The sequence below is a fragment of the Emys orbicularis genome, chromosome 5, assembly GCF_028017835.1.
Source record: "Emys orbicularis isolate rEmyOrb1 chromosome 5, rEmyOrb1.hap1, whole genome shotgun sequence".
NCBI lineage: Eukaryota > Metazoa > Chordata > Testudines > Emydidae > Emys > Emys orbicularis.
The window spans coordinates 131631570-131658418 of record NC_088687.1 but is presented as its reverse complement, the minus strand read 5'-3'; the positions used below and the strand labels follow the sequence as shown (position 1 = coordinate 131658418).

General features: G+C 46.5%; 1 protein-coding gene across 3 annotated transcripts in view; it reads left to right on the top strand.

Moving 5' to 3' along the window:
* The window catches only part of REEP1 (receptor accessory protein 1), a 98733-nt gene that overhangs the window by 17358 nt on the left and 54526 nt on the right, over positions 1-26849 (top strand). For 2 of the 3 annotated variants that reach the window (XM_065405634.1, XM_065405636.1), the window contains exons 2-3: positions 21607-21679; positions 24688-24764. In XM_065405634.1, coding sequence (XP_065261706.1) covers positions 21607-21679; positions 24688-24764 — 150 coding nt within the window. The remainder of the gene's footprint in view (positions 1-21606; positions 21680-24687; positions 24765-26849) is intronic. The other variant, XM_065405635.1, reaches the window with a different exon arrangement.

Sequence of the window (26849 nt, the reverse complement as noted above, 5' to 3'; positions counted from 1 at the left end):
CTCACCCACCTTGAAGCACATTGGCAGGCAGCACAGCGGAAGCTTGCATCACCCTGTTTATGCTGAACCTGTTTTGTGGATGAATAAAAGGATGTAATTTTCCAAGGTTACGGTTTGGCATCATTCATGAGCTCTTCGTTCTCTACAGAAAGCTGTTATTTAGAGATGTCATAAATATTTAATTAAAGCAAGAGCCACAGGAGAATATGATCCATAAGGCTGGATTTGTCAAATTTATGTAGATCACAATAATTTCTATGGCAACATACTATGATGTCCTCTCTACAGGATAGGGGCTTTGATACAGGATCAAGCAAAAGGAGAGCTAGACTAGGGGGGAGGAAGCTCTTATTCATAACCACATGGCTTGTTCTGTTATGGTAACCCTTCTTTTAAAGTCCAGTATTGCTCCTATTGAAACCAGTGAGAAATCGCTTCCCTGCCCCTCCCCCCTTCATTGACGCCAGCAGGAGCAGGATCCAGGTGGCTGTTTAGGGGGAAATTATGATCTAACAATCAAAGCAGAGCATGTTATGAGATCTGGGTTCTATGACAGGCTGCTTGTGTGACCCTATACATGTCTTCTAGCATCTCTGTGTAACCTCCGTTTCCCAATTTATAAAAGCACACCAATTTTATCAATAATTGGAAAGTAATTTGACGTCCGTGTACAAAATGCACTACTGTATATAGGTCCTAAGTATTATTAAGGAACTTACAACAATAGTCCAGTGCATGATCACTGAGGATCTGCTGCCGTAAAGCTCATTAAGAAGACATGGAGATTCCAAGGCTCATTAGAAGCTACACTAAGGGCTGTCCCCTAAACTAGCTAATTGAGCATCTGTTTGTGCACACAAACCCCACACTGATACATGAAACAGATGGGCATGCTGATTGGGTAATTATGTAGCTGATACCTGATTTGCAAGAGTAAACAGATGCATGTACAAGTTTGGGTGACAGCTTGAAGATGTTCCCCTAAACAAATGTGATCATTCCTCTACAAAGAGTTGAACCACAGCTAATAATATATAACAACACTAATATTTCATTATTTATATTTCAGTAGTGTCCAGACGGTGCCCAGTGCAGTACAAAATATAGCAAGACATACTCAAAGCACTGAAGAGCACAATGTTAAAAGCAAGAAGCTACTGAAAAGTGTGGAATGGAATACAGCATAAAGGCAAAATGGTCAGGGTGACAATTGGCATATGTCCTGTTAGTTCAAACCATTTTTGTCTTGTTACCAGATTTGCCTGTTACTCATTTATTAGGGTTGCTCTCCGGGGGGGGGGGGGGGGTGTTTTCTGTAATTCTATCAATGTACTGCTTGTGTTCTCATACGGAGCTCTACTTCTCCCTGCTGCAAGTTCCCTCCCAATGGAGCTATTCTGCAGGACCTCGGTTCCCCAGGGCTGGGTTTCTCCAGCCCCAGAATCAGATGAACACACACATTAACAGAGAACGTCTGAGAGGACCAGGTCAATCAGCACTCCTAAGCTGACCCCTTATATGTCCCTGGACTCAGCAGGCTGGGTCGAGCAGCACTTCTGAGCTGCCACCCTCCTATGCCCCAGGTTCAGCACCGTACCTATCCCCACTTTCACGTTACAATTGATCTGGTAGTAACCCACTTGATGAGCAAACCCCACTGGATTTTTGGGCGCTGCAGGGGTCTTTAGCTTAGGTACGAGGAGCGTTGCTGCAGAGCGAATGGGGACGCCAAAAAACACCCATGGGGGAAGGAAGGGGGTGAGAGAGAGAGAGAAGCAACCAGCTTAAGCATGAAAGTTATTTATTGCCAGGTAATAACCATACAAGGGGAGCCAAACAAACAAAATAGTTATAATATTAAATCTAACTTAAATTTGATTATAAAAGTCAGGTTTAGAAAACTATACCTGATCACACAAGTCAGGGTCAGAAGGCTATACCTAGAGAGAGAGAGAGAGCTGGGTTCTCACCACTCCATGAAGCTTGAATTGATCGGGGTTCCCCGGTGGTGGTGGTAGCTGAGGGTCCAGAGTGCTGGAGACAGGCAGAGCCCCCAGCACGATCAGTCAGGAGAAGATGAAGTCCCAATGGAATTGATGCAGATTTTGGATCCAGGCATCAGAACACTTACTTGAGCATGGGTAGGAGGTTTTGTAGGGAAACAGTGGTTCAAGGGAGAACACTAGATTTGTTTGTGGGTAAACTGATGGCTCAGGGGAGAATACCAAAGTTGTTTTGTTCAGGCTAGACAATAGGAACTGCTCATTCCTGGCTCTGGGCAGTGTTCCTTCGAGGGAGCTCACAATGCAATTAGGCAGCTTCAGTATTTTGGATACCAATAAAGGATTTATTACTAGAATTGGTCTGATAAGCACTGAGCTGGGTGTGTGCAGGCGTGGGTTCATTAACATCTGGAGCAGAGATTCCCCATGATGCAGTGCTTCCCTGCTTTTCTGGTCCCAGAGTTCAGTGCGGTTCTTGCCTTGGAATCTCTCTTCTCCATTCTGTATGCTAATGGAGATGCCTACCTGTCCCATCTTCGATGCAAATGAGGCTAGGGGAGTTTCCTTAATCCTATCACCCTTGTCCGGAGGGGTTTAGGTGGGTCTCCCACTGCCTTTTCGTTGCTTTTTGTAAGTCTTTCTTCTGATCGGCTTTGGTTCAAGCAGAAGCTGGGGGGAGGGGGGGGGGTTCGGGAAGGTCTTTCATGAGTCACACAGGCTGGGTACTGCGCCCTGGTCCCCCAAGAACATAGAGCTGACAGGTAACAGTCTTTTTACCATTATCCCTGATCAGAGCCACAGAACCATTATGAAAAAAACTTATAGAATTTAATAGACAAGGCTAACCTTTCTGTAGGTCTTTTGCTAATAGAGTGACTTCCCTTCTCTAGAATTCAGTGGGATGGTTCAAAAACCCACAGAAAAAAATTCACACTCTATTCAATTCTGTAGGCTTTTATACTGATTTCTATAGGACTCTGCTAGGTTCTTTCCTATTAATTCTACAGCACTTTTCCATAAGGGAATAAAACAGAGTGGCTCAAAAAGGAAGATTAGTTGGCATTTGAAATCATTGCAACAGTTTTTATTTTGTCAGTGGGACTGAGCTGGTCATGTGCTGCCAATGTTATAAACAAGAGCTTCCACAAAATGTCCTAGTCTTAGCCCATGTATCACGATGGATTTAAATGCAGATAGGAGGAGCAAAGGTCTGGAAAATCCATTTTATTTCGGATGCAAACCAAAACCATTTCCTTGTAACCAATCTGCTCTTAACTGTATATGTTTATACTTCGACCCTAAAAGAGATACGGTGGGCCAGATCTTCAGCTGATGGAAATCAGTGTAACACCACTGAAGTCAATGGAGTAACATCAATCTGCCCGGCGGCGGTGGCGGGGCAATCCTCCTTCCCTTCAAATCAAAGCAAAACCTGGGATCCAAACACCATGGGGCCTTGTGAATGTTCGAAGCTGGAACTTTGCCGGTTGAGCTTCTCTCTAATACAGAGTTCATACCCACCGCAAGGTGAGGATGACGAGCCTGAGCCATCTCCCATTAAAATGGATGGAAAAAGTCCCTTTGATGTTAATGGGACTTGACTCAGGCTCGAGCAGAGCACATTTGCAAAAACCATTTTCAGCATATTAGACAGGGAAAACGTCTATCATCTTTCGTACTTCGTCACTGTCTCCATATATAAGGAGAAATTATAGCTGGTGCTGCACATATCCGCATGCCAATATATCAGCCAGAAGCAGATATGTAGTGTTGTAGCTGACAGGCATTCTTGGTTCTGGGTCCTGGAAATCTCATGCGCATACTCCTCTGTAGGTTTTCCACAACAGGACCTATACTGGGCATGGCCAAGGGATGAGAGGGTGAGGTCTGCATGTCACGGACACCAGCCAGTATGCACAGCTCCCCGCATGCAAATTATTGCTAGATTGTGAAGAGGGATGAGCAGAGCTGTGCATGAGGCTACTTGCAGCCTGAATGCAAGATCACATCCATGCTGGCCCCCCAGGGAAGGATACATGTTGCATGTACATAAATAGTATAGAGACAAGGTGGGTGAGGTAATATCTTTTATTGGACCAACTTCTGTTGGTAACAGAGAAGCTTTCAAGCTATACAGAGCTTGACTGTGAAATCCTTAACAAACAGAACATCCACCACAGTCCCTCCAGTGCTGAGAGCACAGCTATATAGTCTCTGAAATCTGAACACCAGATAGTGGTCAAACCAGCAAACAAAGGGGGCACCATCGTAGCCCTCAACTATGATGACTACGTTAATGAGGCCAACCGACTACTCCGACACCACATACTATAAAGAAATCACAAAAGATTCCACACCACAGTTTACCAAGGAATGTAAGGATATCACATCCTTCACCAAACAACTCTAAGAGAAACTCTACAAACTCATCCCCTATGAACCCATCCCAGGGACCTTCTACATGCTTCCCAAAATAAACAAACAAACAAGGGAACCCAGGTAGATGCATCATATCTGACCATGACACTCTTACTGGAGGAATATTGAGACTCACAGAAGACATCCTCAAACCACGCACCACTCAAAGGACAAGCTTATTCCAGACACAACTGACTTCCTCCCCAAACTCCGCAACATTAACAACTTCTCTTAGAACACCATCTTTGCCTCTATGGATGTCACCTCCCTATACACCAACATCCCTCACAATGACGGCATAGCTGCCTGCCTCAAATATTTACAAGACAATGGACAACTCTCAGATATTCACCCAAACACATCGCCAAACTCATCCATTTCATCCTCACCCACAATTTTACATTCAACAACAACACACTCTCTCCAAGCTGTGGGAACAGCCCTGGGTACTAGGATGGCTCCCCAATATGGCAGTCTCTTCCTGGGCCACCTTCAAGAAGAATTTCTGGACAAATGCACCACAAAACCAGTGATATACCTGAGCTATATCAATATTTTCATCCTCTGGACAGACAACTTAAACTCCCTCATAGATTTCCCCCACAACTTGAACAACCACTACCCATCCATTGAACTCTTCTGGAACACTCCCACACCAGCATCAACTTCCTGGATACCACAATCAGCTCCAACAATGGAACCCTACAGACAACCACATACAAGAAACCCACGGATCTCCACACCTACCTTCATAGATCCCGTAACCAGCCCAAACGCACCAAGAAATCTGTTCTCTACAGCCATGCACTCAGATATCACAGAATCTGATCTGAGGAGAAAATCTGGTATATACACCTTAACACACTCAAAACCACCTTCATCAAACAAGGATACTCCACTAGAGAAATAGATCGCATCATGGAAAAGGCCACCCAAATGCCCAAGAGAACCTGCTTCAATATAAAAATAAAACCTCCTTTGACCACACACCCCTAGTTTTCACCTGCCACCCACACTAGAATCCATATGGGGTATCATCAAACAACTACAACCCATACTCGATGGGGATCCCATCCTGAAAGAAATTTTTCCTGAACCCCCTCTTCTGGTCTTCAAAACAACCCACTAGCGTCTCCATGCTCATCATCAGAAGCAAGCTCCCCCAAGACCTAGCCTCTGTTTGTCAGAAGCTGGGAATGGGCGACAGGGGATGGATCACTTGATGATTACCTATTCTGTTAATTCCCTCTGAAGCACCTGGCATTGGCCACTGTCGGAAGACAGGATACTGGGTGAGATGGTCCATTGGACTGACCCAATATGGCCGTTCTTATGTTCTATTCTTATGACACACCAACTCAAGGCGAAACCAGACCCTGTCAGAACAGAGGCAAAACCTGCAAACATATCTCCCTTGCTACAATGATCAACACCCCCCACAACACACCTTTACAGCTCCATGGGTCCTACACAGTCTATCACAACATGTGGTGTACCTCATCCAGTGCACTAAATGCCCCAATAGCAACTACGTGGGTGTAACTAAACAATCACTACGCTCTCCAATGAACTCACACAGGGTGAACACTTTTCACAAAACGATCACTCTGTATCTGACCTATCAGTCCTCATCCTCAATGGAAACCTGCACAATACATTCAAAAGATGAGCCTGGGAGCTTAAATTCATAACTTTGCTAGACACTAAATGGCATAGGCTGAATAGAGACACTGGATTTATGGCTTGTTACAACAATCTGTAACCCTCTAACAACTCCACACCCCACTCCCAGGCATAGGTGCCGACTTCTCCTCTGCCCTGTGGGTGCTCGACCCCCCCCCACCACCGCCCCTGTCCCCACCCCTGCATCACCCTCTCCCCGCCCCAATTCCACCTCCTTCCCCCAAGTCCCCGCCCCTGCCCCGCCTCTTTACCGCCTCCTCCCCCTCCCTCCCGGACAGTCCTAAGCGCTGCCAAACAGCTGTTAGGCGGCGGGTGGGAAGTGCTGGGAGGGGGAGGAGCGGGGATGCTGCGCTCGGGGGAGGAGAAGGGGGTGGGGGCAGGGGGAGCTTGGCTGATAGTGGTTGCAGAGCACCCACTAATTTTTCCCTGTGAGTGCTCCAGCCCCGCAGCACCCACGGAGTCGGCGCCTATGCCCCCAGGTGCTTTCCCTCTACTTCCTTTCCTACCTATGTCTGGAGGGGTATTAACAGGCCACTTCACCTTGAACGGTCCCTTGAAATATGTGTTAACTACTTATGCTAACTATCTATTCAGCCTTATATTTCGCAGTGACACTGTTAGTTTTCCAGACCTGAAGAAGAGCTCTGTGTAAGCTCGAAAGCTCGTCTCTCTCACCAACAGAAGTTGGTCCAATAAAAGATATTACCTCACCCACCTTGTCTCTCTTTGTAATTAAACAGATTCAGATTTGAAGACTGTGACTTAGGTTTATCCTAGAAACCCACCAACACATTCCTGATAGTCAGGATTGCAGAAGGTTGCAACAATCCAGTCCTCAAGGCATCCTTTATATAACTAAACTATTGCATCTGAAACCATCCACTTCACAATAGCAGCACTATAAAATGCCCTTTCTAGGGGTGAGATAGCTGCTGGAAACTGGACCTTAGTTCTGCATGAGTCTCACTATTTGGGGAGAATAATAAAGGCTCATTGGACTGTGACATTTAGACAGCAATGTGACAACCAACAAAATGTTAAGGAAAACTAGACCTAAGAAAGCAAGCACTATGGGTGTCCCCACTTTAAAAGCAAACAGCCTTACACAGTTGCTGTTCTCTTACGCCATGTCTACATTACAAAATTAAGTCAACCTAACTTACGTTGACATACAGCTGCCACAGTAATTAAATCACTTGTGCGTGTCTACACTTTGCTCCTTGTGTCTGTGGTGCACGTCCTCACCAGGAGCGCTTGTATCAAGTGTGGGGCATTGTGGAACGGCTCCTGAAAGCCTGTAACAGTCGACATAAGCAATACAGTGTTTACACTGACATTGTGTCAACCTAACTACATTGGCCTTGAATCTTTGCCACTTGTGGAGGTGAAGTTATTACGTTGGCTTAGCAGGGCAGCTATGTCAGCCGGAGTGAAATTTAAGTGTAGACACTTCTATAGTTAGGTTGACGTAAGCTGCCTTGAATCAACCTAACTCTGGAGTGTAGACCAGACCTTAGAAATGCTCTGTTAGAGGAATCTGAGGCATCTGTTTTCCTTCCCTCCTTGCTTTTATTTGGAATTGTCACTGTAAAATCTATTTCTAATCCCAAGCCCTAGCGAGTAAAAAATAATAATAATAATAAAAAAAATTAAACATCTCATGTTGTGTTTTAATCACAGTAACTGCTGGGTGCAGGATATATGTGTGCAGTGGTAGAGAGGTCAGGTGAGGAAAAGGAAAGAAGAGGTCACTAGTCCAAAGAAGGAGAAGAGAAAGGGGGGGAAAAGGAATCTTTCTGCTGTACACCAAGCTTTCATTCAAACCCATCCCCAGAACTGCTGGGGGGGGATATCTCTAAGAGCAGAAATGGACCCAAATCAAAGACCTGAATCTGAACAGACTAGCCCTCGGGGGAAATCCAGACCCAGATTGGAACTGTGTAACTGACCCTATTTCTCTGTAATGGTCTGAACCCACTCTGTTCCGGCACCCCTGGCTCAGTCTTCTCTTAAGTGCTCCCCTCCTGAGGAGCCTCCTATCTCCATTTGGAGTTCCCGCTAACTGAGTTGGGTAATCTTCATTAGGCCCAGGTGCTTGTTTACTAATCAGCCACCTGGGGCAGTCAGTGACCCTACGTGGGGCCTTCCTAAGGCAGTCATGGGCACCCTGGGCCCTAGCTCCCCATAAAGAACAGCTGCCCCGGGACAGAGCTTCAGATACTCAGCACCTCTGAAAATCAGGCTCTAAACCCCTCAGGTCTACACTACAAACGTACATCGATATAACTACATTGCTCAGAGGTGCCAAAAATCCATACCCCTGAGCAACACAGTTAAACCAACCTAACCCCTGGTGTAGACAGCGCTATGTCACCGGGAGGGCTTCTCCCGCAACATATCTATCACCTCTCATGGAGGCGGATAACTAAGCCGATGGGAGACGCTCTCCTGTCAGCATAGTAGCGTCTTCACTAAAGCGCTACAGCGACACAGCTGGGCCAGTGCAGCATTACCCATCTGCAAAAGGGGATAAAAATTCCTACCTACCAGGTACGGTGAGGATTAATAGAAGGTTGTAAAGTGCTTTGTGGTTTAAAGGTACTAAGTGATATTAATCAACCATATTTCTGTAGGAGGGTCCTTTTGTGCCCTCAGCCATAGTCTTTAAAAGCTTCTTTGGGTTAGGAGGTAACAGAAATGAATTCTCACTGAATCCTGCCTTGTATGTTTGCTCTGTGACTAGACTAACACTGGTGAACCCTTTGAAGACTGTGGAGATAAGTATTCTCCTCAACGTTGTCCCATTTAGCATTCCTTCGGGTGGCTGCCTGGAAAAGGGCAGGATTTTTCTAACTTTTAAGGGCTGATTTTAGGAATTAATGTTAGAGATTATCTTCTTTTCCCAAAGGGCTAAGGCGGCCCCTTAGATCAGGTCTCAGCTCAGACTAGGGCAGCAGTTTTTCGTTTCTAACCCTTTTAAAATGACCAAATCTTGGCTGTCAGCTTAGTGTATGAATAATTCAATTTCTATGCACGGCTTTTGGATACAGAAAAAAAAGGGATGCGTTGTTCTGTTACAAGGTGCACGTCACAGAGTATTGCATTTGGCATTGAAGTAAATAAGCTGCTAATGGCCTTATCCCCGATTGTGGCTTTATGCAAGAGTAGATCTGCTAAAGCTTTGTTGTAAAGCTGTTACATTTAACAGAGGCAGTGGACAGTAAAGCAACACAGAGGCTTACGCTCCTAATACATGGCTGTAGACTCAGATAAGGGGAAATCTAGCTCTCCTTTTTCTAGCACATAGACAATATCTAGGCAGTACAGCTGAAAGGAAGATGAGTTTGCAAATAGTCTCTCCAGCTCCTTTTTTAGTCCTTTGCTAACTTAAGTCCAGACCAAAAACATCTAGGCCAGGGGTGGCCAACCTGAGCCGGAGAAGGAGCCAGAATTTACCAATGTACATTGCCAAAGAGTCACAGTAATACATCAGCAGCCCCCCCATCCAGGGCTGGCTCTGGCTTTTTTGCCACCCCAGGCAAAAAAGCCTCCCGCCACCCCCCGTCGCCCTCCGGCGGGGAGCGCAGCAGGGGAGGGCGCCGAGCCCGGCCGCGGCCCCGCTCTCCCCGACCAGCCAGAGCGCCGGGAGGAGGGCGGCGAGCCCGCCGTGGCCCCGCTCTCCCCGACCGGCCAGAGCGCCGGGGGAGGGCGGCCCCGTTCTCCCTGGCCGGCCGGAGCGCCAGGGGAGGGCGGCGAGCCCGCCACGGCTCCGCTCTCCCCGGCGGCCGGAGGGAGGGCGGCGAGCCCGGCCGGGGCCCCACTCTCCCCGGCCGGCCGGAGCGCCGGGAGGAGGGCAGAGAGCCCGGCCGCGGCCCCGCTCTCCCCGGGTGAGCGCCGCCCCCCTCCAGGTGCCGCCCCAAGCACATGCTTGGAGGGCTGGTGCCTGGAGCCGGCCCTGCCCCCATCAGCTCCCACTCCCCACACTCCCAGTGCCTCCCGCCCACCGGCAGCCCCACCGATCAGCGCCTTCCCCTCCTTCCCTCCCCCCCCCGCTCCTCCTGATCAGCTGTTTAGTGGTGTGCAGCAGGCTCTGGGGGGAAGAGGGAGGAGCGAGGACACAGCAGGCTCGGGGGAGGGAAGGGGTGGAGTGGGGGTAGGGCCTGGGGCAGAGCCAGGGGTTGAGCACAGCACATTGGAAAGTTGGCGCCTGTAGCTCCAGCCCCGGAGTCGGTGCCTATACAAGGAGCCGCATATTAACTTCTGAAGAGCCACATGTGGCTCCGGAGCCACAGGTTGGCCACCCCTGATCTAGGCTGATGAAGAAGACACTGTGATGCTGTTTTGTTTTGTTTTTTTAAAGGCAGAATCTTTCTATTACAGACTGAGGGCCTGATCCTGCTCTCATTGATGGGGCTTTTGCCACTGTTTGCAATTGGGGCATATCATTTTCTATGAATGAAATGATGGACTTTCTATGAGTTTGTACTGTACAGAAGGAAAGAGCTGGGCAGTACAAGACCCACATTTCTGGGAACAAGTCCAGGCCTGGGAATTTGCTGGTGTCGTCCTATGATGTAATTCATGAGTGGTTAGTTATAACACTCCTACAATTTAGCTGGGAGTGATTTTGCATGTTAGAGGCTGCGTGGGAGTAGGACTGGGAGTGGTTGCTCTCCCAGTGAAGCAGTATAAAAGGCACCTCAAGTGGGAGATTGGAGGGGACAGAGCTGTCCATCTGTCCAGATTGTACCCTGGAGAATGTCACAAGTGGAAGTAACAGAGGCTAGCAGGCTGCCATAAAAGCACTGTGAGGTCATTTACAACAAATACATTTAAAGCAGCCTAAGGGCTGCTCCAGTTTATGCCAAAGGACTGAACCATCACACAGTCAGTCCTGGACTGGGGAGCAGGAAGGTGGCTTAAAGTCACCTTTGAGCAGCACCCTCATTCCCTTGAGTTGTTCTGTACTTTACACAGTGTTAGCTGAGGATCTGGGCCAATGTCTTTTAAACAGCTATGGTCAATTAGAGTATTCCTTGGATTGTACTTCATGATTTCCAGTAATACCCTCCCACTAGCAAGCAAAAACAGCATTACTATAATGAGATCATAAGCATTTGATCTGGCTAAATCACTTTCATGTAAATTTCATCCTTTCTTTCCAAACTCTTCACTGCAGCACTAAAAGTCTGTGCAACAGAGAATTGCCCTTAAGCAAAGATAGGAAAATAATACAGGTTTTTGCATTTCCCATTACTTCACCAACCACTTTAAGGGCCTGATCCTGAAATCCATGCATGTCCCAAAACTGTAATTGAGTTTTGGGGTGTATAAAGAATGTAAGTTTAACCCCTAAACTAAGATTCACACATATATATTTAATTTAGTTTTAATATATATAAATAGATTTAGCATAACTTAAAACAGCACAATCTTTGCAGCATGATCTTTATATGTTTGTATTATAACAGTTATGCAGTGCCTGATTACTGATGTGCCATTGAAATAGGCATTTACTGCATCAACTATATCCTAGAAAATAGGTTTGTTTCTTTAAACTATACTTTATTAATTTCCCTTTTATGCCATGAGTCTATCATAAATCTGTAGGCTCATTTACAAAACAAATTTTAAATCACATAATCAAATATAATCTATACCAACATAATGCAGTGCTGCTAAAAAACACTCTTTCCACCATATATGCCCTGCATATATGCCCTCCCCACATAACCCATCCCATCTAGGATTGTAAATTGCCAGTAGACAAGGAAAGCCATAACCCCTGCCCTAAGTATCTTAGGGTACGTCTTCACTACCCGCATAGCTGAAGTTGCGTATCTTGGATCGATCTCCCTCCCCCCCCACCCCCCCAGTGTAGACCAGCCCTTAGACACTACCTTGGACATAAAATTACAGACACACAATGCACTAGGGCCTGATTTTCAGAGGGGCTGAGCTCAGCCCCTCTGAAGATCTGGTCCCAAGTCTCCTACAATTAGATGATTCAGTCTCAAAGAGGTGGAGATTTGCCCCTACAAATCTCTTGGTGAATGATTGTTGAAAGGCTTCTCCACAAAGAAGCGTGTTCTGAGAAAGGGACTGCATGAAGCAAAGTTGTTTGTGTGATGCACAAGGAGATGGGAGTTGCAAGCATAGTGCACACTCCTCACAGCGCCTGATAACTCAACGTACTGAGAGCTACACTTAACGGACAGTGAGAGTGGGGGCGGCAGTAGGAGAAAGATGTCAGTTTAAATAGCGACATTGTTAACGATGTCACTGCTGATCATTTTAGCAGAAACAGCCAGCTAATGTTTTTATCCCACAGCCCCCAAACTGCCTCCCAAGCCTCCCCAGATGCCAAAAGCCCACCCAGCAGGTACCGTATTAGCATTTCAGCATTTCCGGTTCCTTTCTGTACATCAGATATGTGTGGGTGTGGACACTTGAGCTGACGTCAGAGAAAGCTTGGTGCAGATTTGGTTCCAAAAATGGGCGTGTGTTGTGTCTGTCCTCATTCAGCAATCTCTCATTTTGTGCGGACCAGTCACCTTTTCACTTTGTGAACTAAATTGTAAAAGACAGAGACTCTCTCAACCTCCCAATCCCACACGGCTTGGTTCTCAAAATACACCTCTACCCTGATATAATGCTGTCCTCAGGAGCCAAAAAATCTTACCACGTTATAGGTGAAACCGCGTTATATCGAACTTGCTTTGATCCACCGGAGTGCGCAGCCCCTCCCCCCCGGAGCACTGTTTTACCACGTTATATCCGAATTCGTGTTATATCGGGCCGCGTTATATTGGGGTAGAGGTGTATGTCCTGCTCTGGGTCCTCAGGAACAGCTCTGTACCCCAATGGTGGCCCATGGACCACTGCATTCAAAACTAACAGCAGAATTTGTCAAAACGATTTCTCAAGAGACAAGGTGGGTGAGGTGATATCTTTTATTGGACCAGCTTCTGTTGGTGAGAGAGACAAGCTTTCGAGCTTACACAGAGCAATTCTCCAGGTTTTCACCGTCTTCTTCCCTCCCCACCTCCCAAAACCTTCCAAAGGAAATGGAGCCAGGATTATGAGTAAGAGAAATTACATGGTGAAAACCTAGGACATCGTTTTGCCTGCAGCAAGGCAAATAGACCAGCTCTCTCGTCTCCACCACAACAAGGAGAGCTGTCTATCCCTGGCACCACCCATGCTGCTCTGTTCTCAGGGCTCTGAAAATGGGCTTGGGAGAACAGGATAGTCACAGGTTAGCTAAGGCCACTTCCTCAGCCATCTCTTTGACTGTTCACGACTGTCTGGCTTCCAGTCGCTTCTTCAAGAGTGCCTAAGTCAAAAAAAAGTGGTGGAGTCAGCTGAGAGAGGCACGTCCTGCTTTAAGGGGGATCAAGGCTACTTAAATTAGACCCACTCAAGGACAGCTCTCCCTCTAAGGATATGTCTACACAGCAAAGAAAAACCCTCAGCTGACCCGTGCCAGCTGACTCGGGCTTGCAGGGCTCAGGCTGTGGGGCTGTTTCATTGTTGTGTAGACTTCTACACAACAATGAAACAGGCCTGATCCTGAGCTGTGGGTTTTTCTTTGCTGTAGATATACCCCAGGTTCTAGCTAGTGATGTGGTAAGCAGTCACCCAACTCTCCTTATTTTGAAATTTAATCAAAAGGAGCAATGAGCGTGTTATCACCAGCCCTTCCATTACATGGGCCATGTGGCAGGGAGGGGTCAGTGTTTTAATGGCTAGGGCCTGCGCTGGCAGAGGGGATCTGTGTTTTGTGGGGACACCCTAAGAAATCATCATGGCTTGAACTTGAACTTTTTAAAGAAGCATCTTCTGCAGGATGGTGGGGTTCCCTGGAGTTTGCTATCGGATTTCTATAGTACCGGTATAAGATCCCTACTGCCCCTGAAGAGCTTAGGGTCTAAGCAGGTGAAATACAGGTGGGTATGGGGAGAGATGCAGCAGAAAAGCAAGGAGGCCGAGCAGTTGTTTTATTTATTTATTTTTAATTATGCGATTTCTGTTTGAATGCGAAGAGCTCAGTGGTGCCCCATCAGCACATTCCTGCTCTCAGGGTGGCCTGGCGATGCACTGCTCCAGGAGCAGCTGCTCTGGGAGGGATTGTGTTTCAGGGAGTCCCGGTCTCTGCCAGATTCCCAGCATTCAATGGGAGTGTGCGGGTCTGGGTTGGTGCCATGTCCTCCCCTCTCTGTGCCCGGCCAATTCTGCAGGTTGTGTGGAAGAGTGGGTCTATAGGACTGATAAAACATAACAGGGCCAATTCACGGCTGGCTAGTGGCCACTTTGCAATGACTTTTCTGGGACAAAGTCTGTAAGCACCCCCTGCCTTCGTGAATACCAGCCTGGAGCCTTTAGTCGTCGTCTTCTGCTGCTTCCCCTCTTGCCTTACCTGAGTCTTTACTTTAAAATATCACAGCATCATTCGGCACACAGTGTGACTCACATTATTTGTATTTGCTTTAACCTTTTCCCTGACTCGTTCCTTTACCTAGCTCATAAAAACATAAGAACGGGCATACTGAGTCTGACCAGTAGTCCATCTAGCCCAGTATCCTATTTTCTGACAGTGGCCAATGCCAGGTGCTTCAGAGGGAATGAACAGAACAGGCAATCTTGAGTGATCCATCTCCTGTTGCCCATTCCCAGCTTCTGGCAAAGAGAGGCTAGGGACACTCCAGAATTTGTTTTTGCATCCTTGCCCATCCTGGCTAATAGCCATTGATGAGTCTATCCTCCATGAACTTATCTAGTTATTTTTTGAACCCTGTTATAGTTTTGGCCTTCACAACATCCTCTGGCAAGGAGTTCCACAGATTGATTGTGCATTGTGTGAAGAAATACTTCCTTTTGTTTGCTTTAAACCTGCTGCCTATTAATTTATTCGGTGACCTCTGGTTCTTGTTTATGAGTAAATAACACTTCCTTATTTACTGTCTCCACACCAGTCATGATTTTATAGATCTCTATCATATCCCCCCTTAGTCGTTTGTTTTCCAAGCTGAAAAGTCCTAGTCTTATTAATCGCTTCTCATATGGAAGCTGTTCCATACCCCTAATCATTTTTGTTGCTCTTTTCTGTATCTTTTCCAATTCCAATATATCTTTTTTGAGATGGGGCAACCAGATTTGCAAGCAGTATTCAAGATATGGGTGTACCATGGATTTATATGAGGCAATATGATATTATCTGTCTTATTATCTATCCCTTTCCTAATGATTCCCAAAATTCTGTTAGCGTTTTTGACTGCCACTGCACATTGAGTGGATGTTTTCAGAGAATTATCCACAATGGCTGACTCCAAGATCTCTTTCTTGAATGGTAACAACTAATTTAGACCCCATCATTTTATATGTATAGTTGGGATTATGTTTCCAATATGCATTACTTTGCATTTATTAACATTGAATTTCATCTGCCATTTTGTTGCCCAGTCACCCAGTTCTGTGAGACCCTTTTGTAACTCTTCATAGTCTGCTTTGAACTTAATTATCTTGCTGAGTTTTATATCATGTGCAAATTTTGCCACCTCACTGTTTACCCCTTTTTCCAGCTCATTTATGAATATGTTGAATAGCACTGGTCCCAGTACAGACCACCCGGGGAAACCACTATTTACCTCTCTCCATTCTGAAAACTGGCCATTTATTCCTACCCTTTGTTTTCTATCTTTTAACCAGTTACTGATCTATGAGTGAACCTTCCATCTTATCCCATGAGAGCTTACTTTGCTTAAGAGCCTTTGGTGAGGGACCTTGTCAAAGGCTTTCTGAAAATCTAAGTACACTATATCCACTGGATCCCCTTGTCCACATGCTTGTTGACCCCCTGAAAAAATTCTAGTAAATTGGTGAGGCATGATTTCCCTTTACAAAAACCATGTTGACTCTTCCCCAACAAATCATGTTCATCTATGTGTCTGACAATTCTGTTCTTTACTATAATTTCAACCAATTTGCCCGATACTGAAGTTAGGCTTACCGGCCTGTAATTGCCAGGATCACCTTTGGAACCTTTTTTAAAAATTGGCGCCACATTAGGTATCCTCCAGTCATCTGATACAGAAGCTGATTTAAATGATAGGTTATATACCACAGTTAGTAGCTCCATGTTCCACACCTGTTAGATTTATACTGTAAACCCTTTGGGGCAGAGGCTGCCTTTTTAAAAAATCTGTGCAAAGCCCTGTGCAAATTGATGGCACTCTGAAAACATCGCTTCGTACTAATAATAATGATCACAAGTCCATTGGCACCCTTGTTGGCAGCCTCAGCAAGGAATCCTGGCACCGAAACAGTGCAGCTGCTACTAAGTACTATAAGAAGCATATGCTGCCCAACAAATATGTTGAGAAGGCCAAAATATTTCAGCAATTCAAAAGTGTATCCAGGCCCTTATTGAAGCAGAAGTTCTTAGTCTTGGCTGCTTTGTGCTAATAATATGGAAACATCAGCTATTCATGAAAAAAGGCTTGCTGCATTTGTCTTGTTTGTTCTACAGTGCTCTAAAGGATGTGCCCTGCCATCCAAATATCTAGAGGCTCTGATGACATGGTAGCCAAAACAGCAAAGCTCGACAGGTTTGCGGTGCCAGCAGCACCGTGCTGTGTGTTTATAACATTAAGGGCCAGATCCTGCAAACCTATGTGAGTAAAATTACTCACTCTAACAGACTCATTGATGTCACACGGAACTGACATCATTATGAGTCTGGTCCAATGCCCATTGAAGTCAGTGGGTTTCTCCATCGACTTCAGTGAATACTAGATTGGGTATGTGAGTAACTCTGTGCACATGTATGTTTGTAGGACCCGGACCTTAGTCAGGAAGCCAGCAATGTCTAGTGGTTTAGCGTTTAGCATATGGAATGAGGCTGTCCTGAATTCTAATCCCAGCTCTGATGCTGGCTCCCAGACTATGGGGTTGCAATAGCGTGGTCTGTTCCTCTAAAGGCTGGTAGCCAGCCAGTCCTGTTTGATTATCAGACCCAGCTGGGAAGGGGTCAGGTGATGTCTATAAAGGGCTGAGAGAGGTGGAAGAAGAAAAGCTGTAGGAAGGAGGTGGCTTGTCCTGGAGCAGCATGGAACAAAAGGTCTCTGGGTTCCTGCAGCCCAGTGCTAGTTAGGGGAATAGCTTTATTTTGTGTTGCTTGTGAGGTTTTTGTTTGAAGGGCCTGACCGAGAATTGGGTGTGGGACAGGCCAGCGTCCTTCAGGGGTGTGTATTATCAAGAATTTAGGAACTGCGCATCGGATCAGATTTCTGGTCCCTTTAGTCCAGTATCCTGAGCCAAACAGTGGCTGCTATCATCTGCTTCAGAGGAAGGTGCATGAAATGTCATAATGGGCAGTTTCTTCTTCTCCCTGGTCAGTTAATGGTTGACTTGACTCACAAAGGTTTATTTAAAAATCCTATCTAATGTAACTGGATATATAAACATAACGTTTTGAACGTTCTTATGCTCTTGACCTCAATGATGTCTTACTTCACTGAGTTCCACAGGTTAATTGTTTGTTGTGCAGAAAAGTATTTCCTTGTGTGGGTTTAAAATGTGTTCTTTCAGTTTGATTGAACATTCTCTGGTCCTGGTATTGGGGGGGGGCAGGTGTCTGATTTACCTTCTCTAGACCCTCTGTTAGTTCTTACACCCCTCTCCTGGCCACTCTATTTGCCTCCTCTCTAAAATAAACAATCCCAATCACTTCAACCTCTCTTCACGTGGAACTCTTTCCAGGTGCCGCTAAGTATTTTCATTACCCTTCTCCAGTCCCCTTCAGTTTTCATGATATCCTTTTTTGAGAGAGAGAGTGGCCAGAAGGGTCCCAGCTCAGAGCGTGCCACTGACTTGTATAATGGCACTGTAATATTATCAGGATTATTCTCCATCCCATTCCTGAGGTACCCTGACATTTTGCTTAAGTTTTTGCCCACTTCTGCACAATAAGCAGAGGTCTTCACTGAGCTGTGCGCAGTCATTCCCACACCTTTTTGCTAAGTGGTTATAATTAATGTAGACCCCAGTGATATGTCAGAATAATATACTAACTGCTACATGATTCTGTTCAGTGCTGAGAGCGAGCTGATGCGACCTATTGGTGAGTGTGTCACAAGCCCCCACTCTGGGCCCAATTCAGTGAAGCTGCGAGTCTCTTACAGCTCCAGGTAGAGACCCTTGTCTATAGCTCAAGCTGTAGCCGCTCATATGTCTGTCTCGGGCGCTCCCCAATTTAATTTCTAGCTTGGCAGTGAAGATGGTGGCCTGTACAAGACTTTTAGGCCTTTGTGTTTTGGACAGTTCATTTCCCACCCCAAGGCTAAAAGGTCACACAAAAGTCACATTGAGGGACTGAAAAGAAGAAGATACCAGAGTTTTTTTTTGAGGGGGTTTTGGTGAGCAGTTTTATTTTATTTTTAGAATTGGGATGGTGATACATAAAGGGGATGAGGGCTTTGTGGACAGAGTAGACATTTGGGAAGAATTTGAATGAAGATAGCATGGGAGCCTGGTGCAGCATGGACGAAGGCACAAAGAAAAAGTGGCATAAGAAAACAGCAAGACTGTCGTCATTATGGAAGAGATGGGACGGTGTAAGACACCGGAATAGGGGTGTGTAGGCAGGAGCAGTATTTGAAGGCAAAGATGAGACTCTCAGACTTGACTTGGCAGGCCAGAGGGGAGCCAGTGGAGGAATTTGAATGGGTGAGTGACGTGGTTTGAGAGATGGGCGAGAGGTGATTTTCGTTGTTCCATTTTGGATGGGCTAGAGCAGTGGTTCTCAACCTTGTTTTTATCCCGGGGCCCTTAAACTTAAATACCTGCAGAACCCCAACCAAAGGCGATGCGTGGCATATTTCTACTGTCCATTTGGCCCTGCTCCCTGAAGTGCTGATGTAGCAGGACAGAGCAGTGGTGTGTCTCCTTGGCTAGCTGCTGCCTGCTCATGGAGTTCAGTGGTTGTGAGGCAACCACTTCTGCTAGCAGCAGGAGGAGATCTCTCTTCTGCGGCAACGCTGCAATTTTTTGTTGCACTCCAGCTCCCCCCGCCAACCCAGACAGGCTGAGGTGAGTCTGGGGATGGAAGTGGCGCTCCCTCCCTGAGCCCTGCCATCCAGGGCTGCAGCTGGAGCCTGAGCCCAGCCACCCGGGGCTGAAGCCGGAGCCCCGCCGCCCATTTTATAGATAGGGAGACTGAGGCACAAAGAGGTTAAGTGAGTTGCACCAGGTCACCCAGCAAGTTAGCAGGACTAGGACTAAGTTTCCTACCCTAGGGCTCAGTCTATTAAACCACAACTGCCTGGATGATACACACCCACTCTGTACGGTCAGGAAAATCTGAAGTTTGTTACATAACCCCCACGGGGAAGGCACATCAGCCTATTAATTATGCTGTATATTTTAGGTAAACAAAATAGTAAGGCTTCTCTTCCTCCACAGGAAACTTTCCAAGTATTTGCCATATATAACTGTGTTCCAGAGATTCTGTAAACTCACTTGCCTCTAAGACCAAGTTAGTTTCTGTTATTGGCATAAACTGAGGAAGCAAATATAAATCATCAGATGTTGGAATCTCTTCAGGAAACAAGAGCGTGTGATAGCAACCAGCTCAGGGAGGGAGGGAAATGGATTGAGACAGAAATGAGGAACTTTTATAAATGAGGTGGGGGGAAAAATCATTCATGTGCATGATTGTTTTTCTGAGCTGTGCAGAGAAACTCTGCCTCTTTTAGCATTATCTTCACTGGACCAGATCCCACTACCACTGATGTCAGTGGAAAGTTTGCTGTTTAGCTTCAACGAGAATAGGATCAGGACCATTGTCTGTGTGTCTCCCCTGCCTTAAACAGCACTGTTTAAGATATTTCCAGGGAGAACAATGAATGTGTTTTCCCAGAATCTTCTCTCTGGGCATATTATCTAATCCCTACATACAGCACATCTCTGATGTAGAAAATAGATTCAGTGCTCCCAGTTTCCAGCAGCTCTTTCTGAAGCCAGCATGAAACGTCTGCAAAACACTGAGCTCCTCACTCAGTGGCTGCTTTTCTGAAGTCTGCATCATGCTTTGGGTTTTGTTAAATTACGCTACAGTAGGCATGATGAATACCCAGCAAATTGTGCTAGCGCAGTGCTTTGCAAATCAAGATAGTGTGCAGTCTCACTCTGTTCTTTTACAAATGCTTTCCTGAGGACAGCTTTGGGAGGGACAATTGCGAGCTGCATGGGGGAGAGTAAATTTTTAATATATCATCCATGAATAGGCCATAAATGTAATTAAGTCCCTTGGCAGTGGAACATAACTGGCAAAATGGAAAGGATAATATCAGGTTAATATGGCTCTAAGTTTAGGTTTTGAAACAATGAGCTTTGATAAACCCTAAGAACAATGGAAATCTTTACATGAAATTAAGAAAAAGTCCAGTGGAAACATGTATTTTTTTTTAAAGCCAATAAACATTCCCCTGCTCAATTTTCAATCCAAACATTTCAGTATCCTGCAATCGCAGGGAAAATTGACTAAAACCTGTCTAGAAGAAAGTAAAAAGCAACAGAGGGTCCTGTGGCACCTTTAAGACTAACAGAATTTACAGATTCAGACTAACACGGCTACCCCTCTGATAGAAGAAAGTAGAAATGATTAGCCTATTTTCAGGGTCTACATTTAAAGAAATGATCAAAGAGAACAAGCAGCACAAATAGTGAAGAGGAAAGGAGATTTTTAAACATTCCCTCACTTTTTAAACTCCAAGGTCCTAGTAGTAGCCTCAGGATTCTTTTTTACAGTTCTATGATTTTGAACCTGGTAGTGTCTCTTTCAGACACGGAAAACTTGAGGGGCTTTAGAGTTGGAGTCAACAGGGCCATGCAGGATTCCTCCTGCCCTGATCTGAGTGCAGGATTGGGCCCGAATATTGTCAAACCAAAACCAGGTGTAATCTGAGTGCCATTTTGTCCCTCTTCCCCTCTTAAATTTCCTTGGGGGGTGGGGCGGGGGATGGGGATTTCAGATAAATGGTTCCCAGTTTGTCCCATCTCTAAAAACAACTAATAAACCTTCTTTGCTGTGTCATGGTAGATTATTTTAAAATTATATTTACCTTTTCCTGGAGGTTTGTTTTTCTGACTTGTTTTAATGCTGATGTGTCACTCTTTTTGATACTTTTCATCGGGAGGTGCCTATTAAATGTAATGCAGCCTCAAAGTGACAGTCACAAAAGAGGGAAAACAATCTTGGCCCTAATCCTGCTCCATGTAAATCAATGGCAAAACTCTCTCAATGGCAAAATTGTTACTTAGGTCAATGAGGCAGGATCAGCCCTATACTGAAGATCACAGAGGAACGCAGTGCATGGTGTATTGTAGCCCTAGATCAGAACCTACTAACACTTTCTACAGGTGCAAGAAATGCAGTTAACAAGGAAAAAATATTTCCCTATGACAGGAAATCAAGCTTCTCCATTTCTTTTTTTTCTTTCAGGATTATATTTGGCACTCTTTACCCTGCGTATTATTCTTACAAAGCTGTAAAATCAAAGGATATTAAAGAATATGTAAGTAATGTTTTTTTTTTCTCCTGTGCTATGTTTTATGGTCTCTGATCGTTAGATTTTAAAGTTGCTACCTGATTCCAGGTGAGTCTGTAAACCAGGGCTAGGGGAAGTCTGACGTGTAGGCTGGTGCATAGGGCCCTAGACTGAAAGTTAGGAGAGCTGGATTCTGTTCCAAGCTCTGCTTGTGACCTTTGAAAAATTGCTTATGCCTCCATATGGTGGCATAATTGTGCTTGTATGGCTGATCTCAAAAGGTGCTTGATGCCCATACCTGAGATACAGTTTTGTTTTGCTTATTTATTGTAGGAGAGCAGAACAAAATAAAGCCTCTTCAGAAGCCCTTTGGCTGCTCCCTCAAAACAGGATTTGCAATGGAATTAGCAAACCAAAAGTACACGATTGTGAATATATTTCAGGAAGCAGAGACCCTTTCTCTCCAAAGAAGCAGCCAGCCTCCATAGCAGAATGGCCTCCTCTTTATATAAACTTATGGCTGGCAAATGGGTGGAGCTGTCCTGCCTTTTTCCTAGAAGAATGCCTCTGGGTCCTAGTGTCCCATGGCTCAGGCCGACACTGCCAACTTTTGTTAGGGGAAGTGGGATGTGGGAGAAGCATGACCCACACTGTATCCCGAAGGGTCTGTACTGCCTGTCACAATCTTGTTTTCTATCTAAACTGTACTGAACACTGAAGAGCCTTCAGGTATTTACTCTTCAAATACCTGAGCAGCTCAGTGATGATAAGCCCATTTCCATGTCTTGGTGACAGCTTTGACGATTATCTTAACGTGTCCTTAGCACAGTGTTAAGCTGTGACTTGGAGAGGCCCTTGAGATTCTTCCAGTCGAGCGTTTCCCTTGGTGAGATTAGTTCTTTATATCTGAAAGCATTAACTTGTCGTGAGCATTGTAAGTAAACCAGATGAGGGCTACCTGGCATGTCAGGTATGTGAGGCAAAATGTACTTGCAGAGCTGACTCTGCTGCACCACTCCAGCTATATAAATCCCCTTTGACGTCCTGGCAGTTCAAATAACATCACCTAGCAGTAGCTAGCAATGATATTCTCCATTTCTAGAACACATTTCATCTAAAGGCCTGGTCTGCGCTTGGAAGTTGTTTTGTTATAACTATGTCGGTTAGGGGTGTGCTTTTCCTTTAACAAATATAGTTATACCAATACAAGACCTTGGGTTAGGGTTGCCAGGTGTCCGGTTTTCGACTTGAACATCTGTTCAAAAAGGGACCCTGGCACTAGCTCCGGTTGACACTAGCTCTCGTCAGCATCACTGACCAGGCCATAAAAAGTCCGGTTGGCAATGCAGTGGGGTAAGGCAGGCTCCCTGCCCAGCTCCGTGTAGGTCTCTGGAAGTGGCCGGCATGTCTCTCCGGCTCCTACGCAGAGGGGCGGCCATGGGGGCTCCACGCGCTGCCCCTGTCCCAAGCACCGGCTCCGTAGCTCCCATTGGCCGGGAACCACGGCCAATGGCAGCTGCCAGAGCGGCACCTGTGGGTGGGGGCAGTGTGTGGAGTCAACTGGCTGCTCCTTTGCCTAGGAGCCAGAGGGAGATGTTGCCACTTCCTGGGAGCCGCCCGAGGTCATCCCCAGCTTCACACCAGAGCCCGCACCCCCACCCCAGAGCCCATATCCCCTCCCACACCTCAACCCCCTGCCTCAGACAGGAGCCCCCTCCACACTCCGAACCCCTCCCCCAACCCAGAGCCCCCCTCCCACACTCTGAACCCCCCAACCCGGAGCCCCCTCCTGAACCTCAAGCCCCTCATCCCTGGCCATACCCCAGATCCCGCACCCCCAGCTGGAGCCCTCACCCCCTCCCACACCCCAACCCACTGGCTCAGCCTGGAGAAAATGAGCGAGGGTGGGGGAGAGTGAGAGATGGAGGGAGGGGGGATGGGGTGAGCAGGGGTGGGGCCTCAGAGAAGAGATGGGGCAGGGGTGGGGCCTTGAGGCAGGGGCAGGCAGGAGGCGGGGCAAGAGTGACCTCTGAGTACTGCAGGAAGGAAAAGGTGCTTATGATTCAGTAGCTACTACAGTATGGTTTAAGATGGGAAATTAAGAAGACTATTGTGTCTGTCTATGCTGCAGGTGGTACGTTAGCTGGTAGGCTTGTCAGCCCAGGAAAAACGAGTGTTACCCCTGAATCTGTTTCAAGCCTCTACTGCCTAAGCTAAAAGACCCACCTCTGAGCCTTGGCTGCAGCAGGCTCACCAACCTCTTTCTATGGCCCCGACCACTAAAGGGGTAGAGAGCACCACACTGAGTGGGTGTGGGTTACATAGGTCATGTGAGAGAGGACACCTCCAATAGCACAGCTCCTCCTGTCAGCAAATATGGGTATGCTGGAACTTACTCAGAGGGAACAGTGCTAGCTACTGAATCATAAGCATCTTTTCCTTCCTGCAGTACTCAGAGGTCACTTGGTGATCTCCGATCCATATATTGACCTAACCTAACCCTGGTTATTGGGCATGATCTGATGGGATTACAGCACAAGATAACATGATAGCAGGGTTGCACTTGCATTTGCAGATGAAGAGGGAAGTTATACAGCATCATCTGTATGTTCTAGTGTTATCCAACTGTGTGTCTAAATCATTCTCTGTCGGACAGCAATTCTACAGCAGAAACTCCTTGTGGAATACGAGCAGCGAGTCTGACTACAGTACTTTGTCTTTTGGTCAGATTGATCCTAAGGGACAAATTCCTTCTTCACATGGGCTTGTGCATGACTCTGATTTGTGTTGTGGAATATACCTATGCGACAACTTGCTGGGTAACACCTGGCAAAGCCCTTAAATTCTCGGTACCTGCACAGCAGGTTTCTGAGGTTTTCTGGTCAATAAGAGTATCACCAGGCAGCTGTGGATGGGATGAGCTTTGAGATCCTCAGGTGAAAGGTGCTGTACCATAGAAGAGTAAAATACCATCACTGTACATTTGTGCCTTCCTAGAACAGCATGGTTATAAAATATCTGATTTCTCTTCACAGGTCAAATGGATGATGTACTGGATCATATTTGCACTCTTCACAACAGCCGAGACTTTCACAGATCTTTTTCTTTGCTGGTGAGCAGCAGACCAAGGTGGGGCGTTTGAAATGAGATGGGGAGGAAAACAGAAGTGTTTATAAGGGAACAGAGCTCCAGAGAGAGGATTATAAGGCTGTGTCATTTCCTGTGCAAGGGGTTAAATGTCAGGTGCATGGCGTGTTTTGCTTGGAGGACCAGCACTTCCTGTCTTAGCGCTGCCAGATTTAGGGGTTGGAAAATACTAACGTCAGGGGAACTGCTCAGGGGCCTGTGAGAAAGTAGTTGGAGTTTGATGAGGGTCTGTCACTGTCAACAGAGGATGGCAGAGCCAGCAGCCCTCTTCTGCTGTGGGCACTGGTGCAGGTGTTGGGATGGAGACAGGCATATGGAAAGGATGGAATGTGTGAGAAAGGAGAGGGGAACATGAGTGAGGGGAAAAGGGAAAGAGGGGCGAGAAAGGGATGGGGAGAAGGAAGAGATGGAGGGAGGAAGGAGGAGGAGGAAGATACAAACAGGAATAAGACAAACCCCTTTAACGCTTTTTCCCGTCTAAAACTTTCTAATCCCTAGGGTAACCCAGTGTGTTACGTGTTCCTCTCTGTGCCTGCTCCACAGAGGATAGGAGTCTGTTGCAGCCCCAGTTGAGGGAGCTGCCATCTTGGCCGACACACTGGGAATTGAACTGGGAACCTCCAGAGCTAAAAGCATGAGGTGCTAAAGCTTAAGCTAGAGATCCAGAGTTTTCTAGCTAGGGCTGTAGCAGATTGATATTCAGGTTGGGCAGAGAGGGGTCTGTAACACACTCAGCAGTGGGTTCCAATAGCAGGGGGTGTTACTTGTTCCTGCTCTGTCCTTTTCCTTTGGGATAGATGCTTGGGTGTATAGGGAGCACAGAGGAAAGTGACATTCTTTGTTTGCAAAGGGGTCGAGTCTGCGCACCCTGCAGTTTCCTCCCAGTCTGTTTTCGTGCACGGGGTTAGAAGAGGAGGAACACAGGCCATTGTTAAAGTGGGGTGTTGAGGTCAATAGAAGCTTTGGGTGCTCAGCACCTCTGCAAATCAGGCCACTTGCACTGAAGTGAGGGGGAGAACCCCTGTGGGCTTTGGATTAGGCCACTTAGATAGGTACCTAACTTCAGGCACATTTTGACCACTGTTTATACAGCCTGATCCAACGCCCATTGAAGCCAATGGAAATCGGAGATGTCAATGGGTTTAAAGTCCTTAATGCTTACGCATGTACCTCACCAAGGGCCCAGACCTACAAGGTGCCGGGAGCAGGGAGCACTCTTTTCAATGGGAGTTTCAGGGAGCTCACCACCACACAGAATCTGGCCCATAAGGAGGAATTATGTTGGTACTTCAGTGTGTCCTTTTTAACTCATTTGGGCCTGATCCAGGAGGTGTGACTGCAGCTCATATATGGACCTGAGCTAGCTTTCATCTAGCTAGCTTGGGTTCCAGAGATGAAGACGCAGCAGCGCAGGCTACAGCACAGGCTAGCCACCCAAGTAATTGTGTACAGTTCCAAGCGGGCTTGTACAGCCCGTGCTGCTATGACGTCACTCAGTGAAGATTAAAGCTAGCTCGGGTACGTCTGGATAAGATGCAATCGCACATCCCATGATTGCAGTGTAGACATTCCCTTAATTGAGGGAAATGAGACACGTAAACCAATTGCAGAAAACATGTTAGATTTTTAAAATTCTCTGTGTTAAGTCACGGTGCTGCTAGCAAAACAAAAGGGAAGGACATGTGTGGTTATAACGGGAACATCTCTTATTAGTAATTGTTATTCTGTGGATGTTACAGTCGTGCCAAAAATCCCCAGGGAGGATTGGGCCCCATTGTGCTGCACACTGTACAAGCACAGACAATGACAGTGCTTGCATAATGTGAAAGGAATGATGGTTTGATTCCGTGATAAGTGCCATCGAACTGCAGAAAGGCAGCGAGAGACGAAAGGTGTATAAATAAAGCTGTAGAGGCTGGTTTGCTGGCGGGTGTGATAGGAAGTGTTCTCTCTGCACCCCAGGCCTCTAAAGGCTGGGAACACTGCAAAGGAAGCCTCCATGGCCCCTTTGTGCATACAGCACCCCTTGTCACTTAATTGGCTGTAAGGG